The sequence below is a fragment of the Topomyia yanbarensis genome, chromosome 3, assembly GCF_030247195.1.
Source record: "Topomyia yanbarensis strain Yona2022 chromosome 3, ASM3024719v1, whole genome shotgun sequence".
Lineage (NCBI taxonomy): Eukaryota > Metazoa > Arthropoda > Insecta > Diptera > Culicidae > Topomyia > Topomyia yanbarensis.
This window is the reverse complement of record NC_080672.1, coordinates 293,059,376-293,078,872: the sequence shown is the minus strand read 5'-3', so window position 1 is coordinate 293,078,872 and position 19,497 is coordinate 293,059,376. Positions and strand designations below refer to the sequence as shown.

At 40.2% G+C, this 19,497-nt stretch overlaps 1 protein-coding gene across 3 annotated transcripts in view; it reads left to right on the top strand.

Annotated features, from left to right (window-relative positions):
- LOC131693641 (probable chitinase 2) overlaps positions 1-12,121 on the top strand; it is a 47,840-nt gene extending 35,719 nt beyond the window's left edge. For all 3 annotated transcript variants that reach the window (XM_058981629.1, XM_058981630.1, XM_058981628.1), the window contains 2 exons: positions 10,824-11,019; positions 11,076-12,121. In XM_058981629.1, coding sequence (XP_058837612.1) covers positions 10,824-11,019; positions 11,076-12,060 — 1,181 coding nt within the window. In that variant the 3' untranslated portion in view covers positions 12,061-12,121. The remainder of the gene's footprint in view (positions 1-10,823; positions 11,020-11,075) is intronic.
- Positions 12,122-19,497: the final 7,376 nt, after the last annotated feature.

Below are 19,497 nucleotides of genomic sequence, written 5' to 3'. Positions count from 1 at the left end.
TTTCTTCGGCAATGAGAAAAAACTTTTCAAATGTATCTTTGCGGGCATTATTTGGGGGGAAGTACACAGTGGCAAATATATGTGTTTCACCTGCCAGATGGGTTTTAACGCACACATGCTCAAATTCTTTAAATTTCCTTGTAGTAATGATTTCTGCGTTAAATTTTGATGTAATTGCTATTAAAACTCCCCCTCCTGACTTCTTTTTAGACATATGAATGTTTCGGTCAGCTCTAAACACATTGTAGCTGTTTCCGAAAACTTCTTCACTTCTAACACTTTCGTCCCAACTAGTTTCTGTAGCCAAAATAATTGTATAAGAGCTACTTAGTTTTTTTTTGAATTTCATTCATTTTCGATGCATTTTTCATTCTATTAAAATTACGAATACATGAATAATATTTTATGATTTCGTGAACTTTTTCACGAAATCGAATGATAAGTTGTGACTATTAAACTTGGTATCTTGAACCAGTTCACGATTACATGAATAATATTCCATGATTTCGTGAACTATTTCACGAGCACGGATATTGGATCGTAACTAATATACTAGGAATCATGAACCAGTTCAGGAATACAAGAACAATATTTCATGATTTCGGGAACTATTTCACGAGTACGGATATTGGATTTTGACTAGTATGTTAGGAATCATGAACCAGTTCACGAATACATGAATAATATTTTATGATTTCGTGAACTGTTTTACGAAACCGAATGGTAAGTTGTGACTAGGTATCATGAACCGGTTCACGAATACATGAATAAGATTTCATGATGTCGTGAACTATTTAACGAGCATGGATATTGGATCGAAACTAATATATTAGGAATCATGAACCAGTTAGCGAATGCATGAATAATATCTGATGATTTTGTGAACCATTTCACGAGCACGGATATTGGATCGTGACTAATATATTGGGGATCATGAATTAGGTCACGAGGATTGAATGGATTCATGAATAAAATTCCGAATTTCGTGAAATAGTTCACGAAAAAATAGCCAGAATATTTTGATTTTGTGAACTATTGTTCCTATAACTAGGAAAAAATCATGAGTCAACCTTTGGTTTTATGAATAATGTTCATAAAGTTTCGAACTAATTCTTGGCGGAAACCGGGACTGAAGTTCACAAAACAAAATCAAATATTTCCACTAATGAAAGCGTTATGCGGGCGTTACTGAAGGGAAATTGAACATAATTATAAAAGCCATGATTTTTGATCATGGTCCTGTTTTCGTAACGTAAAAACGTGATTGTTCCAGAATTCATGACACTTTATTCACGATTTTGGGAACATTTTTTTTCCGTTTAGCTGAGGATCCGTTTGGGACAGGTATGCCATATCTCGTGAGGCGTCATATTATGCCTTCCGAAGTATCGCTCCCTTCAAAGAAATAGTAGCACACTGGCAGAGAATATGTTCCGAGCTCTCGGGTTCGTAGTTACAAAATCGACAAATGTCATCTTGACTTTTGCCAATTTTTTCAGATGATACTTAGCAGGACAATGTCCCGTAAATAAACCTGTGATTATACGTAAGTCTTTACGTTTTAGATCCATTAGTTTTTTGGCTCTCGTTGTATCTGGATGCATGAATTTCTTAGCTTGTCGAACGTCTTCTACGTTACGTCAGTCGTTTAGTAGTTGGTCTCTTGCCCAAGCCGAAAGTTCTAGTTTAATGGCACAGGTAGATATACCTAGAAATGGTTCTGGTCCAAAAACATGTTTGATGAACCACGCCTGGCCAATTCGTCGGCCCCTTCGTTATCATCGATTCCTTGGTGGCCAGGTACCCAGAATATCATTACTGTATTCCGAGTTGCCAGTTGTTGTAAAGATGTGATGCACTCCCAAACCAGTTTGGAGTTACATTTCGACGACGACCAACAGTGCTGCTTGGCTATCCGAAAAGATTGCGATTTTTGCATGTCTGTAGTTTCGTTTCCTACAGACCTCCGAGCAGGTCTATATTGCATATACCTCTGCCTGGAAAACTGTAGGCCACTTTCCCATTGATATCGCTTCTTTAATTCTTGGTCCGTAGATTCACGAGCCAGTCAGCTCACCCATTTTAGAACCATCCATATAGAATGATATTGTACCTTGAGAATGATATTGTACCTTGAGGCACAACTCCTTGGGGGTCCTATACCCCTACATCCCACATCTGACGATCCACTATGTGGACCTCATATGAGATATCGAAGTTCGGTTAAGCCTCCATTTTATCTTGAACTGTTGTCAAGACAGGGTTTAGTTTGAGTTCCTTTATTATACTCAGGTGACCATTTAAATCCCCATCAAATAGTGGTTTACCCTTTAGCACTCTCAGAGAGCCAAGTCTCGCCTCCCTCAATAACATGTTTGTGCAATGAAGGTAGATGAAGCATGGCTTCCATAGCTGTAGTGGGTGTTGATTTCATAGCGCCTGTGATATAGAGGTAGGCTAGCCTCTGAACTTTAGTTAGTTTAGCTTGGGCGGTCTTTTGCTTAACTTTGGGCCACCACACAATAGAGGAATAAGTTAATCGTGGTCTGGCGATGGTCGTAGCCAATCTCGGTTTGAGACCCCAAGTTTTCCCGAAGAGTTTACTGCACGCCCACAGTGCTGTTGTTGCTTTATTAACGGCGTATGTCAGGTGCGAGTTCCAATTCAGTTTTTTGTCTAGGATAACACCTAGGTGTTTCGCTTCTTCTGCGTAGTTGATTGTAGTTCCACTGAGAGTTGGGGGAGCCAACTTCAGTTTTTTTTCCTATTGGTAAATGGTACAATGACCGTTTTTGCAGGGTTCACGTTGAGTCCCTCTTTGAAACACCATGTCATGATGAAGTTTAGGGCTAGTTGAATCCGATCGCTTAGTACTGATTCATGTTTTCCTCTCACAATCAGGACAATGTCATCTGCATATCCAACAATCTCGAAACCCATTTCAGTCAGATCATTGAGAAGATCGTCCACCACTAGTGACCAGAGCAGGGGTGATAGCACACCTTCCTGGGGACAACCTCTATTGGCTGTTATAGTTGTTTTCGTGTCTCCCAAGGTTGCTGTGATCTCTCGACTCTTGAGCATTGCAAGAATCCAGTCCTCTATCGGTTTATCCACTCCTCTTTTTGCCAGGGCCTTGTGAATTGATATGTAGGACGTATTATCAAAAGCACCCTCGATGTCAAGAAAAGCGCAAATTGCTATTTCCTTGAAGGTATGTAAAGGGCGAACACGAAATTATTGCGACACCGAAAATGTCATGCCAATTTTCTTATAATGTTTAAAATCAAACCAAAATTTTAGGGTAGTTTTATACATATATTTACTTCAAGAATCAAAAAAAAAAAGTTAATCGATGGAGCCTTGAGTGTAAAATTGAACGCATTTTCGCTTGATGCCCTCCATCAAAGTCTTTACAGTGTCATCCGGTACCAGTTTCTCAGTTTTTTCCATTTTCTTAACATGTCCTTCTCGTCTTTGACTGTCTTCTTGCTCTTCCGAAGTTCCCGCTTCATCATTGCCCAGTACTGCTCCACCGGGCGCAGCTCCGGACAGTTTGGCGGATTTATGTCCTTTGGAACAAAATGGACAGAATTGGCCTCATACCACTCCAGGACACTTTTAGAATAGTGGCATGATGCCAAATCTGGCCAAACTAGCGGAGCTTCGTCGTGCTGCTGCAAGAACGGCAAAAAGCGCTTCTCGAGGCACTCAGATTTGTAGATCTCGCCGTTTACTGTGCCCTTTGCCACGAAAGGCTCACTCCTCACTCCGCAAGAGCAGATGGCCTGCCAAATGAGATATTTGGAGGCGAACTTCGACATTTTCTTCTTAAATTTGTCGTCCACATAGAACTTGCTCTTGCCGGTGAAAAACTCCAACCCCGGAATTTGCTTAAAATCGGCTTTTATATACGTTTCGTCGTCCATCACGTAGCGGCCATATTTTGTCAGCATCTTCTCGTAGAGCTTCCGTGCCCGAGTTTTAGCCGTCGATTGTTGCCGCTCATCGCGGTTTCTGTACCTTGTATGTATGTAGTCCAGCTCTCTTCTTTGCATTCTGGACGTAGCTCTGCGACATGCCGATCTTTTTAGCCAAATCACGGCTTGAGACGTTGGGATTTGCTTTAATCATCCGCTTCACCTTTCCCTCCGTCTTTTTGTTCTCCGGTCCCAGTTTTCTTCCAGCTCCTTTGCCATGGTCCAACGTCAACCGCTCCTGGAACCGCTTCAACACTCTGGAGACGGTTGAATGGTGAATGTTCAACATTTTTCCCAACTGCCGGTGCGACAGGTCAGGAAATTCCAGGTGTTTGGAAAGAATTTGTTCTCTCGACTCGCGTTGGTTCACCTCCATTTTTGTTGAATCGGAAAACACTACTTCGAGTTTGACCGCATGTAAACAATACACATCAATGAGAAAGTGTGCAAAATTTGGTTGATTTTTACCCAATGGTAAAAAAGTTATGCCCTGTTGAATGTGTCGCAATAATTTCGTGTTCGCCCTTTAGGGCTGTTTCCGTAGATTTACCCTTTTGATATGCAAACTGGTACTTGTTTAGCGGAGCTTTCGATAAGTGCTCCGTTCGAATAGAGTGGTCCAGCAGTTTTTCCATCAGTTTTAGAAGTGTTGAAGTCAAATTAACAGGTCTAAAGGCATTGGGTAGTGTACAGGTCTTTTTTACCCGTTTTTGGAATAAATATTACCCTAACTTCTCTCAGGATGTTTAGTATATCCGGAAGAATTATGTCTGCCGATTTTTGTAGAAATATTGGAAGAATGTTATCAGGGCCGGGGGATTTGTAGGGTTCGAAGTTGTTGATAGCCCGTTTAATTAGAGATGGTGTGAAAATCTGACAGGCCAGTTTTTGTGATGCTTCACAAGTCCTGTTAGGACGGAGTCCATCACAATCTCGTCTTTCGCAACCGACCCAGGAAAGTGGGTGTTCATTAGAACATCCAATGTTTCACTTCACTTCACACCATCGCCTTTTTTCACTTGCCCTAGGCTATTTGTGTTATTCTTTGATAAGGCTTTTTGGAGGCGAATTGCCTCTGGAAAGTTCCCGATGGTTTCACAAAACTCGCGCATTGATAGTATTTTGGCCTTTCTCAACTCGGTGTTGTATTTGGAAAGAGTGGTCCTGTAGTTTGACCAGTTACCAGTAATCTTCGCTTTATTGAAAAGGCACCTAGCCTCCTTCCTAAGTGTTGCTAGATTTTCGTTCCACCAAGGTACATCACGACATACAGACCTCGTTACAAGAGGACAACTGTCATTATAGGCGGTTATGATCCTCTTTTGTTGGTTGTTTGCCGCATTATCCAGATCTGTTGGAGATTGGATCTTACTCTCCGTTCTTTTTGTTTGTTCCAGGAGTGAGCGGAATACACACCAATTTGTGTTCCTTATTTCCCTGTGTTTTTGCATTGTGAGTTTATTAGATTCTATGGCGACCATTATGTGTCTGTGATCCGACAGACTAGGTTCGTCAGAAACGTGCCAACTCTTTATCTTTTCCGTTATTTGAGCGCTGCATATCGTAAGGTCCAGTACTTCGCTCCTAACTGCGTCCCTAAATGTAGGTACAGCGCCCTTGTTACATATATTGACATCATTTGAGGTATTCTAGTAGGTACTCACCTCTGGTATTTATATCAGTGCTACCCCATATTGTGTGATGTGCATTGGCATCACATCCAATGATAAAGGGCTTGTTTATGCTTTTGTAGTACTTTATGAGGGTATCGATTTCAGAAGTTGGTGCTGTATCCGCATCGCCAGGGAAGTAGGCAGATGTGATCACAATCTCCTGCTTTCCTCTAGCCGTCGGTGCTTCCACTGTTATTGCAATGATGTCTCGTTGAATGAATTTCGTAATTGGAGAGAATTTTATTGCTCTGTTTATCAAAACTGCAGCTCTTTGAGTAGGCTGGTTGATACAGTATACTAACCTGTGAGCTGAGGAATTTAAGCCAAAGATTTTGTGCTTATTTGCCCACGGCTCGTGTAGAAGAGCGATGTCTAGGCGCTCTTTGGTGAACCTCCGGGCAAGGAGGCTTGTGGCACCTTTTGCATGGTGGAGGTTCACTTGAATGCAGCGAATGCTGCTCATTTTTTGGGTGTTACTTTACCGTCGTTTTTGGGGCCAATTCTTCGCCTCCTTCATTGTACCGACGGCTAGTCACAGGCTGTGTGCTGTTCGACGTTCTAGTGGCTTTTTGGCCCAGTATTAGCTTCGGCTCTTGCCGTTTGCGCACCTTTGTCTGCAAGGGGTTTTCGATCCTCTCCTTGCGTATCAGTTCGTTAGCCGCATGCAGTAGGGCTCTTTTGTGTTTTGCTCGTAAGACGGGCTGCCACCGATGCACTCGTTACCGTTGCTGCAGGCTTGCTATGATCAGAAGTCCGTTGTGAGTAGAGGTGTGCGCCGATGTATTTTTAATCGGCGGTGGCGTAAGCGACATTTTTGGCAGTCGGCGTGTGTCGGCGTGTGTCGGCGTGACGAATATTGACGCCTATGTAACTAAAAAAAATTCCAGACTGTACAATTCCTTTCCCAAATTTTCGGTTTCTATTGTAACAGACTTCATACATACAAACAAACGTTACAGCTTATAGAAAATCTAAAAAAATCATCGCCCACGATGTACTAGCGACATCTGTTGAACACATTGCACAAAATGTAATTCTCGCAACCTATCGAATTTTTTTTCAACTGAAGCTCCAATAGTGCCCACCCTGCTTGCCAAATACAAGATAATAAATGAAAGGTGGAACTATTTTTACAGTTGTAAAATTTGAAGAACGAAATAGAAAAATTGTCGATGTCGCATACTACGACTTCGCATGAAATAATGATTGCAATGGACAAATTTGAAGAGTGCAGAGTAACGACTGTATTTCAATGACCCATAATAATTATTTATTGTTCTATATTTGGGAAATTAAGCAACGGTAAAAAAAAATTTGTTTTGTTTGAGGAAATTAATTGTTGTTGTCGTTTCATTGTTTTTTGTTTCTATTTAGTCATCTTTACCGTAAGCCCGGGAACAATTGACAGCTCCAATATATTGAATTCATAAGCAAATTTTGGGGGTGATATGGTGATTTTTTTTTGCTGCTAGAATTCTGATAAAAACACAAATTCTATTCAAAACGAATTGTTAAGCTTGGTGGTGATGTACTTTCATTGGCCAAAATGTTTTTCATTTACGATTCTCGAGATAAAAAGCACCAATGATTTAACGATTTCAAACTTCACACAACAAGAAATCCAAAACATGTTTAGGAAGGAAGAGAGCCGTTTGGTAAAAACAGACTTCCAGCTAAATATTAATAAGATTTATGTAACTTTGCTGATGGTTTTCAGTTAGGGATAAATTTATTCTCTAATAATAGTTTTCTTTATTCACATTTTGGAATAAGCTTTTTCTAAATGTTGTTCTAGCCGCATTGACGGCGTTCATAACACACGTAACGAAACACGCTTTTCTTTTGAAACTTTTTCGTTTCGTTGTTCGTGGTACTCATACAGAGAAGGCATACTAGCGCCACCATCAAATCGGTGGTGCATATATGAAACAAGCACTATCTGTCAAGTTGTCCCTGGGTTGTTTACCATCGCTCTTTTAGAATCCCGCTGATATCAGGTACCCTAACACGAGGCGTTATTATTGGTATTACTGCGCAGAAATGTCACTTTTAATGATCGTGTAAGGACACCTTTCAAGGTAGACACATTACTTCATTTTCCAGGCTGGCGTTTACTTTTACTTCTTGTAAGTACAAAATCGCCACAATGATAAGGAATACGATTCCCTGGTACTACATTTTCTTACAACGTACGATCTACTTCTATCTTGAGCGCAAAGTATGCTCGATGTGCTGCAATCATACAGTTCTACACCCTGACGAAACCTAAATGTACAGTTACTATCAATCATAATCATTCCACGACTTGACGTGTTAGCTCCTGTTAGGTTGAAACTGTTCACTAAACAAGTCTGATTGAAAATAGTCTGAGCTTTCTCTTGTTTTTGTAGCACCTGCACCCCGCCAATTTCTCCAGCAGTTCCGGGGACCAACGAATTCTAATCCATTGCATACATTCGATACACCGAATCAATTAAATTACTAACGTCCTGTTATGTGCTTACTCACCGATCGGCATCGTGTTGTAACTTAAGAAATGGTTGTGAACAACTCTCACCTTGGGCACTTCGACAAGAATGAATTTCACATTTCCGGCCCATATTGTTTGTTTTGGTTTGCATTAGATTAAAAAGACCGTAACGTTTTCGGGTGGGTGCGGAAACTAAGTAACGCATTTAGCTCTGTGTCAAAATCTCTTCACTAACGCCACCGATTTGTAATTGAAATCGACCTTTTTTTTCTACAAGTGATGAAAATTCATCTCGTGTTACGTCTTATTTGTCTGTGATACCGGGCTGGTGCAAATCTCTGAAAATCTTTCTTGAGTGGAACTAGATCATACGATGCATAATTTATGAGACTAGAAATCTTACCCTCTGCATCGCCACATCTGTGCACCAGCGTCACGAAAAGTCAAGATCACTTTGCTCAACTATTCTTCGAGAAATTTTTTTTAAAATAGGTAACGATTCAATCAATTATAAATAAACCACGTATTGAAAATAATTTTTATGTTTTCACAAAACTAGTTCACGCAAAAAAAAGATGACATTATACTCAAATGTTTAGTAGGTGGTTGTGTCTGAATATGTTTAATATTTTTATGATTCTAATTCATAACTCGATGAAACATTGATTTGTATTAACTTTATTGACTAAAACAGTCAAGAATTGAACGACGTGCAAGGATTTTCGTAAATTCTCGTCGTGTTATCGTGATATTTTAGTCTTGAGCTTACCGTTGGATTTTTTACACAGAGTCACATGTCTTATAGTTTTCTAAATTATTTCACGGACATGAATTGTGGCTAGGTAATGTATTTTGCTCAGCGCAGTTTCATTTAATTCCGAACATTTCCCTGAATTTTAACAAAGAAATAACAGGGTTACAGGTCCTAGTAATGTCTTTGTATCTAATGCTCGTGCCTATGAGACTGGTTGCTAGCAGTTGTACACAATAGCTCACATAGAAATTTCAAAACCAAAAAGCAGAGCGAATAATCCATGAATAATAGTCTGAGTTCCTTGTATTTTTTTACGTAAGTATAATAAAATTATGTGGAAAATTAATTACTTCATGAATTACATCATGAACAGTTTCACGAGCTCGACTGGTGAATCGTGTGTAGCATATTAGGAATTAAGAATCGGTTAAAAAATCAATGAATTATATACTGCGTTCCAGTGAAATTGATTAGGTGCAAAGCTTAGGATCAGGCACATAATCGTAAATTTCAGGCACATATATCTTGAAAGTGGAAGTTTTTTTTTAATTTGTGGACCATTTCACGGACACGAATGGTGAATTGAAACTTATATGCTCACAATCATAACCAGTTGACGAAGCAAGAATGGATCTTTGAATTATATAACGAGTGTCGTGTAATGGTTTTCGAGAAAATATCAAGATTATTTTAATTTTGTAATCCAATTGACGACCACTAATACCAAATAATGATCAAGCCGTGATAAATCATGAATCAGTTAACGTCGTATATTCGGTCCATAGACAATGTTCCTAGATTTGTGGATAAAGTTATGAACCAATAATTTTAGAGCTCGCGAATTGTCGGCGCGGGAAAAATGCATCGGCGGCGCGCCGCCGATCTACCGTTCGGCGTCGGCGTACGTTAAAAATTACCGGCGGCGGCGCACAGGTCTAGTTGTGAGGTGCTCCGTGTTGGGTCACCCACAGGAGCTTTTACAGACCATGCTTGCCTAGAACTTCCACGTTCGGCGAAGGCCGGGCCCCCTTCAGCTGGCGAGTATTTATCATAGTAGAATCCAATCCAATTCCACTGAAAAAATATGACGGAAATATTACCATTTTAAATTTCTAGTTTGCTTGAATTCGAAAATTTATTGCATGATAATCTGGCCGACCGCAAAATATGACCATCGTCTATTCGAACGAAACTTTGCAGTTATTGGCTAAGTTAGTGTCGGATTCTGATGAGACGAAGTCGAAACGCAAATTCCATCAATAATTTGGTTATAGGTTTCGTGCTCTTCACGCGCAAAGACGGTTTTAAACAATTTTCTCCTTAATCGAGAAAAAATAGTTTTTACCAAACTACGGAGAAATATAGCATAGTATATTTTCCTTTGTTGATTTGTTTGATGTAGATTTGTAAAATTTGTTTAAGACAAAAAAAAGAATTACATACTCAGTTTTATATTCAAGAGGTGCTAAAAAATAGACCGTGCCTAAAGGAACGTCTACCGATTGTGTACATGTCTGAGTATTTCGGTTAGTTGTAACCTAAATGTCTCCCTTGAACGTCTAATTGATTATTATATACAACCATTTCCTCAATGTGCCCTATCAAAAGACAACTGTTGAACATAAAAATCACGTACAGCGTCGGCATATAACACAGCGTTCTTACATAGGGTAGATGAACTGGTTATCACAATAGTTTCAGTTTTGACTACATTTCTGCATTTTAACAATACGTTATAAAGCTGGCATAGAGATATTTATCAAACTATTTTATTTTTTTAACTAGTTTATTATTTTCTGGCTTCAAGACGTTGACTGATAATCGGATAAAGTTTTGTTGCCATACTGCATTAACTAACTAAATCTAAAGTATCTACTTGGATATTCTCAAACATCGATGCACTGATAAGATAAAAAGCATTTTTTATTTTCTGTTCATATTCACAGACCCTTGGCAAGATTTAAAGGAAAACTACGGCAAGGGTGGCTACGAGAAACTTGTTGGTATGCGTGCCACTAATCACCATCTGAAGGTGCTGATCGCCATCGGCGGTTGGAACGAGGGCTCGGAACGTTACTCCGAATTAGCGGCCAACCCTGAACGACGTCAGGCGTTCGTCAAGAATGCGCTGGAATTTGTCAAGTTTGTTGTCTTTGATCTATCCATATTGACCATTAAACTAACCTTCAACTTTCTAGGCGATACAACTTTGATGGTTTGGATCTGGACTGGGAATACCCAACTCAACGGGGCGGTAAGCCGTACGATAGAGAAAACTTCGTTGCTCTGGTCAAGGAACTGAGCCAGCAATTTAAAAAGAGCAATCTACTCTTGACGTCGGCGATTGGAGCTGGCAAGGACACGATTGATGCTGCGTATGACATCAAAACTTTGTCCAAATATTTAGATTTTCTTCATATAATGTGTTACGATTACAACGGCAGCTGGAATAGGAAGATCGGTCCGAACGCGCCGCTGCAAAGTCGTGATGTGCTGAATGTCGAGTATACGATCGAACACCTGATGGCACTGGGGGCTCCATCTAGCAAGATTATTATGGGACTACCGTTCTACGGAAGGACCTTCGTAGCCCCATCAAAACGTGCCAAAATTGGCGACGAATCGGACGACAAAGGGTTTGCTGGGCCATCCACCAATGAGAACGGTTTTATGGGTTACAATGAGGTGTGTGAAACCCTAAAAGACAATCCTGATAGTTGGAGTGTTTCATGGGATTCAACAGCTTCGGAGGCAGTTGCTACCATGCTGGATGGCAACATGACCAAAGTGGTTATTTACGATAGCACTCGATCGATGGCGAATAAAGTCCGGTTCGCGATTCGTCAAAATCTGGGGGGCTTGATGATTTGGTCCGTCGATACGGATGATTTCAATGGAGTGTGCGAACCAGAAAAGGATACTTTCGCCGACTTCGGGGATCGCGAAAAAATTAAGCTGAACATTCCACCTCCAGTGCCAGATAAGTATAAGTTACTGAGAACGGTCAACGATGCTATCCTGGTGGCAATCGATGAATTAAACCAGGAGAATGAAATCTCCGATCTACCTGACGATGTTGAGGGTTCTACACACAAGGTGCCTACTACCGGCGGAGCCGCGAGGAGTATATTTGTAAGTGAGCTCAGCTTGCTGGTGGCATTCGTGCTGATTAGGCTTTTCTGAAGAAGCGCGTGCGTGACGTTGTAGGGTAGCGTTTTGTAAATAAATTATATGTAAATTAGAACATTAGTGTTTATGTTCATCATCGTGGTCAAAAACACCGGGAGCTCCGAATAATGAACGAATGTTTTTGGCGCTTGATTTCAAGGCATCCAGTGTCATACGAATTAGCTCTATCAGTTATGTTGTAGCCCACACTACTTTTACAGTAAACGGCAAGCTGCGACGGGTAGCCTAGAACAATCTTTCAATAGCCTACCGATCGCCAGCATCTAGTTTATCCCGCCTAGCCGCCTTTTAGTTTACTGGGAGGTCTTGTTAAGACCCTCATACAAATTATCTTTTACGTCATCAAGTTTATTGTTTCTAGTAGAAAAACTCTAGAAAGAGAACTGCGGAGACTCCATTTTGGATCGATTGGATTCGCGTTTAGCTGTCAAAAAACGAATCCAATCGAACATTGCCTATCCTTATAACATTGGACATGTTGCCATACAATGCCGGGGCATACGTTGCCAAAAATGCTGTTTTTCTCTCCGCAGTTCTCTTACTAGAGTTTTTCTAGTTTCTAGGTGCGACGGTATTGATCAGGCTATTGTTGAAGAAAATGCTATTTATCCTTAACAGGCAGCACGGTCACAAACCGGCATCCATCTTGCTGCTTATCAAGTACTACAAAGCCCACATCTTTTTTCGCCTTCTCGTCGCAACTGTAGTAGATGTAGTAATTGAGCGAGGTTACCGATGTTGGGTTTACTGCAAAGGATTCTCGTTCCCATGTACGGCACCATCGAACTTGCTGAAGGGATGCAATTTCCACCTACACTTTTTACAGTTCCCTGGCAAGTATGGCCGCTTTCGTCAACAGGGTTGTGGCGTTCCAAGTACAAAATTCCCAGTTAGTTTCCGTTAAGCATTGGCGTATCATTTGCCGATTGTTCCATCCTGTAACTTTCATTACTTTTATCGGTGTTGTGTGGTTGTATATTCGGCGAGCCGCCTTACCAGGGCTGCGACACCTACTCTCTTGACGGGGCTATCATCTTAAATATAACTGACTGGAGCGACCGACACTCCTCTTCCCTGTCAGCAAAAGGCTATTGACCTAAAGGTAAGAACATCTGAAATGACGGATTAGATTTTAGCGGGTCAAATTGACCCGTATTTCAAGCATAGTTTTAGGCAGGGTTAAAAATATTCAAATTCATTGAATGAAAATTGATCATATTCAGCCGCATTCATTTTCAATACTCAGTGACGCAGCTGAAAACGTCAAACGAATAATCCGCCCATTCATCCATGCAGATTTTCATTCGGCTTCGTTTATTACACTAAGCGACCGTGCAGCAACAAATCAAACGCATATATATATATATATATATATATATATATATATATATATATATATATATATATATATATATATATATATATATATATATATATATATATATATATATATATATATATATATATATATATATATATATATATATATATATATATATATATATATATATATATATTAAAGCTAACCCCCTCCCTCCTCTTACTACGCCCTATTGCTCAATTAATTATGCCCATGAAATTGAGCTAAGGCTTCTGAATAATTCATCTAAACATACCAATGTGGTAAATCTAGACTATATGATGTACTTTCAGTATGCCATATGAAATATCAATAGTACACCGGCAGTGTTGGCAAAAAAAATGATTTCTGGCATTTAACTCGAATTATCGAACTTTAAACAGCTATAACTTGATTTAGAAACATTATAGCACCATACATCCTTCGGCAAAGTTGTTTGGCATATCCTTGACTATACTTATACTTCTATCTAATTAGTTGCATACTTCAGGAAGTATTGTAGTCTGTAGAATTGAAAATGCAAAAAAGTAGGTTTTCCCATACAAAATTGCAAACGCAATGCGCTACGCTAGGTCATAACCAATTGACCCCAAATTTTGTACAGTTGTTTGGGACCCAAATGGAACCAAAAAAGTGCTGTGCTCGGCTGAAGTGGTTATGATGACGTTTTGCCTTTCTCATATAAAGAAAGGCTATGCAATCACTGTAAAAATCGACTTTTTAACCGAGGCTCGGAGAGCCGAGTCTCAAAAACTTTTCGATTCAGTTCGTCGAGATCGGCAAATGTCTGTGTGTGTATGTATGTGTGTGTATGTGTGTGTCATTTAAACTCACAATTTTCTCAGAGATGGCTGAACCGATTATCGCAAACTTAGTTTCATCTGAAAGGTATAACGCTCCCATAAGCTGCTATTGAATTAGTTGATCCGACTTCCGGTTCCGGAGTTACGGGTTGAAGAGTGCGGTCACACAGCAAATTCCCATATGAACTGGTACCACCATAATGTTCAAATGATGTAAAACATATTAAAATTGATGTAACATTACTCTAGTTTGCGGGTCTGGATCACTAATGATCAATCAAAGCAGCTTTGACCACATTGGCCACCTATGACGGTTCATGACGCCCCCGGGGAACCCGCCAAGTTCCTAAGCTAATATCACACCCATTCCCCAACGAATTCTCTACCTATTTTTACAAACTTTATTTCAAATGAAAGATACAGTAATACCATTGACTGCTGCTGAATTTCATTCGGTTCTGACTCTTGCTTCCGGAGCTACAGGAGTGTTAGTACGGCTACACTGGGGTTTCCCATATAAATCGGTACAATCGTAATACCTCAGAGGTTAAAAACTTTTGAAATGGTCACCAAATTACTTCTAATCACAGATCTAGATCACTGATTGCCAATCAAACATTCTTTGAATATATTGTCCACTATCGACGATTCCGGAATTCCGGGCATATTCCACAATTAAAGTCACATCGGTTCTTCGGTGATGACTGAACCGATTTTCTCAAACCAAGTCGCCAATGGAAGGCAAAATATGCAGTTGAGTATTGCGTCGCCACCCCTCCCCCGTTGCCTTGCCCTTACACCTCCCTCCTTCATCACTCCCCTCCCCTTGGACCACCCTCACGCCCGCATTTCCTTCATCCACCCCGTATACCGAAATAAGATGAAGGATTTCTGACGCATCCTCCACTCCCACTCTACTAACCCCCCATTCCCTCCACTTTCAAACCCATTCCACCAACATTTCAAAATATAATCACATGAAGATACCATTGAACTCATGCTGATAAAGCTAATTAAATATTATTCTTTTACCTTTATCATAGAGAAAGGTTATGCAATTGCTTCAAAAACCGACCGTTTAACCGAGGCCCGGAGGGCCGAGTCTCAAATAACATTCGACTCAGTTCGCCGAGATCGCAAAATATCTGTGTGTATGTATGTATGTATGTATGTATGTATGTATGTATGTATGTATGTATGTATGTATGTATGTATGTATGTATGTATGTATGTGTGTGTATGTGCGAATTTGTTAACAAAATGTCCACATCGGCTTCTCGGAGATGGCTGAACCGATTTTTACAAACTAAGATTCAAATGAAAGGTATAATATTCCCATAGGTTGCTATTGAATTTCATTTTCAACCGACATCTTGTTCCGGATTACGAGTTGAAGAGTATGGTTACAAAACAAAATTTGTTGATTTGTCCACATCGGTTTCTCGGAATTTTCTGAACCGATTGGGCAAACTTGATTTTAAATGAAAGGTCCATTAAGCTGCTGTTGAATTTTGTGTGGATCCGAGTTCTGGTTCCTGAATTACAGGGTGATACGTACGATCACGCAGCAAATCCCGATTCTAACGAATTCTGCGATGAATGTAAAAAGGTGAAATTTTTTCCAAAGTGTAAACACAGCTGTTGAATTTGTAGATCTAGGTCACCAACAGTCATTCAATGACGGCGCCGGTGGTTGAGTGGTAAGCGTGACCGCCACTCATTCCAATTTGCCTGGGTTCAATTCCAGCCGAGGTCGCTGAGATTTTTCTGAGTATATACGGCCTCTAGCAAAAGCAAGTATCGGACTAACCATTCCTTCCCTTTCCTTCCGCGATCTACGTTCGGGCCTGGCCGGCGCCGGTATTGATCAATACTTTGGGATTACCAGGAGTTGCACATTGAAAGATGTTTCGCTATTCCCAAGCATAATTATCTACTTATATTCCCTGAGCAACTTCAGCTAATCCACATCGATAACGGAGTAGCAGCCAGGGGTGGTCGCACAAGCTCAAGCTCAAGCTAGGTCACCAACAGTCATTCAAAGTCTCTTTGGCCACACTGGCCACCATCGACGGATCCGGAAGCATCCAAATTCAGAATAACGGTTATATTGGTTTCTCGAAAATGGCTAGACCGATTTGATCAAAGGTGTTGCGTCCCCGGAAACTGATAATAAATTCCATCTCCATCCGACTTCCGGTTCCGGAGTTGTGGAGTGCGATCACATAGATTCAAACCGATACCGCGATGAATGCAAAAAGGTGCTCTTATATCTAATTACCAAGTGTAATAAGAATGAAAGACATTTCCATAATGTTATATTGTACGAACCAGCTATTAAATCATAGTTTGTAGAAATGAGAAAGGCACAATTGCACCTCTAAGTGGATTAAAACAGATTTTTCCATATAACAATGCCTCACCCTAGTGAGTATGGCATGCTTTCAAGATGGGTGTTTGTGGGTTTTTTACATGGATTTTGAGAGTGAGCTGCAACAGCACCTATACACAATCTGCTAAGAGAGACAGCTGCTAGCCATCTGAGAAAAAACCTATTTTAATCTACCTAGCGGTGCAATTGTGCCTTTCTCAATCATGAATCACGAGAATGTGTGCGTTACATTTTATTATTATACATCACATCACATGACAACTATATACAGGAAAATAAATCATTATTCGAGTTCTAAAATTTTGAAAAAGAAAAGACAGCCACGGTAATATTGAACTGAAAAAAAGGTGCGAAATCGGCAAAGTCCCAAAAAGTCGATTTTTATAAAAAAAAAATTCGAGATAACATAAAATCTCGACGTTTCATGGATTTTAATGATGTTTGGCATCAAAAATACGAATTCGATTTCTGAAATTTCATGGGGTCCATTTGAAAAAAAAATTAGAGTTCCGACTTATATGGGAATTTCATATGTGACCGGACGATTTAGTCTATATTTCCGGAACCATATAAGCGATCCATGAGAAATTTTATAGACATCTGTGGGGATAATATAGCTATCACTTGGGACTAAGTTTGTGAAAATCGACTCAACCATTTCCGGGAAACTGATGTAAGTTCGTAAATTTTGAAAGATGGCCGCTTTTCCCGGGCACTTCCGGAACCGTCTATGGTGGTCAATGTAGTCAGTTTGAAAGTTTGGTTGGCCGTCGGTGACCTAGAACAGCAAATATAAGTTGTTTGAGAGACATTTTAGCGAAATTTTTACCTTTTTTGCTTTCATCGGAGTATCGGTTTGAATCACAATTTGCTATGTGATCGCACACCACAGCCTGTAACTCCGGAACCGGAAGTCGGATCGGGATGAAATTAAATAGCCATTTACGGGGACGCAATATCTTTCATTTGAGACCAAGTTTAGTCGAATCGGTCTAGCCATCTCCGAGAAACCGATGTGACTGTTATTCTGAATTTAGATACTTCCGTCGGGGCTTCCGGAACCGATGATGGTGGCCTATGTGGCCAAATAGACTTTGAATGGATGTTAGTGACCTAATACTACAAATCGAAGCAGTTGTGGTCATATTTTGGAAAAATTTTCACCTTTATACATTCATTGCAGAATTTATTAAAATCGACATTTTCTGCGTGTTCGTACTCATCACCCTGTAATTCCGGAACAGGAAGTCGGATCCATTAGAAATTCAATAACAGCCTATGGGAACGTTGCACCTTTCATTTGGGACTAAGTTTGTAAAAATCGGTTCATCCATCTCTGAGAAAAGTGAGTGAGATTGTGTTCGCGTACACACACACACAGACGCACATACACACACATACATGCACACACACATACATACACACACAGACATTTGCCGAACTCGACGAACTGAATCGAATGGTATATGTCACTCGGCCCTCCGGGCCTCCGTTAAAAAGTCGGTTTTCAGAGCAATTGCAATACCTTTCTATTGAGAAAGGCAAAAAGGTGCGAAATCGGCAAAGTCCCAAAAAGTCGATTAAAAAAAAAATCGTGATAACATAAAATCTCGACGTTTCATGCATTTTAAAGATGTTTAGCATCAAAAATACGAATTCGATTTCTGAAATTTCATGGGGTCTCCCATTTGAAAAAAATTATGAATTCCGGCTTATATGGGAATTTCATGTGTGACCGGACCGTTCAGTCTATATTTCCGGAACCATATAAGCGATCCGTGCGAAATTTTACAGACATCTGTGGGGATATTATAGCTATCATTTGGGACTAAGTTTGTGAAAATCGGCCCAACCATTTCCGAGAAACTGATATGAGTTTGCTAGTTATGAAAGATGGCCGCTTTTCCCGGGCACTTCCGGAACCGTCTATGGTGGTCAATGTGGTCAACGAAAGTTTGTTTGGCCGTCGGTGACCTAGAACTGCAAAGTTAAGTTATTTGAGAGACATTTTAGCGAAATTTTTACCTTTTTTGCTTCCATCGGAGTATCGGTTTGAATCACAATTTGCTATGTGATCGCACGCCACAACCCGTAACTCTGGAACCGGAAGTCGGTTGGGGATAAAATTTAATAGCCATTTACGGGGACGCAACATCTTTCATTTGAGACTAAGTTTGGTTGATTCGGTCTAGCCATCTCCGAGAAACCGATGTGACTGTTAGTCTGAATTTGGATACTTCCGCCGGGGCTTCCGGAACCGATGATGGTGGCCAATGTGACCAAAGAGACTTTGAATGGCTGTTAATGAGCTAGTACTACAAATCGAAGCAGTTGTGGTCACATTTTGGAAAAATTTTCACCATTATACATTCATTGCAATTTCTTAAAATCGACATATTCTGCGTGATCGTACTCATCACCCTGTAATTCCGGAACCGGAAGTCGGATCCATTAGAAATTCAAAAGCAGCCTATCGGAACGTTGCACCTTTCATTTGAGACTAAGTTTGTAAAAATCGGTTCAGCCATCTCTGAGAAAAATGAGTGACATTTTTGGTCACATACACACACACATACGCACATACACACACATACATACATACACACATACATACACACACAGACATTTGCCGAACTCGTCGAACTGAATCGAATGGTATATATCACTCGGCCCTCCGGGCTTCCGTTAAAAAGTCGGTTTTCAGAGCAATTGCAATACCTTTCTATTGAGAAAGGCAAAAATAGGTGGCAATTGATAATCAGATTTTTTATAGATCGGCTGACAAGAGGTCATTCTACTGCCCAATAACCCTTACTGGACTCGAGTTAGATCAGGAATGGCATTACGCATCTCGAAACGAAAGGTTTATTGTATGC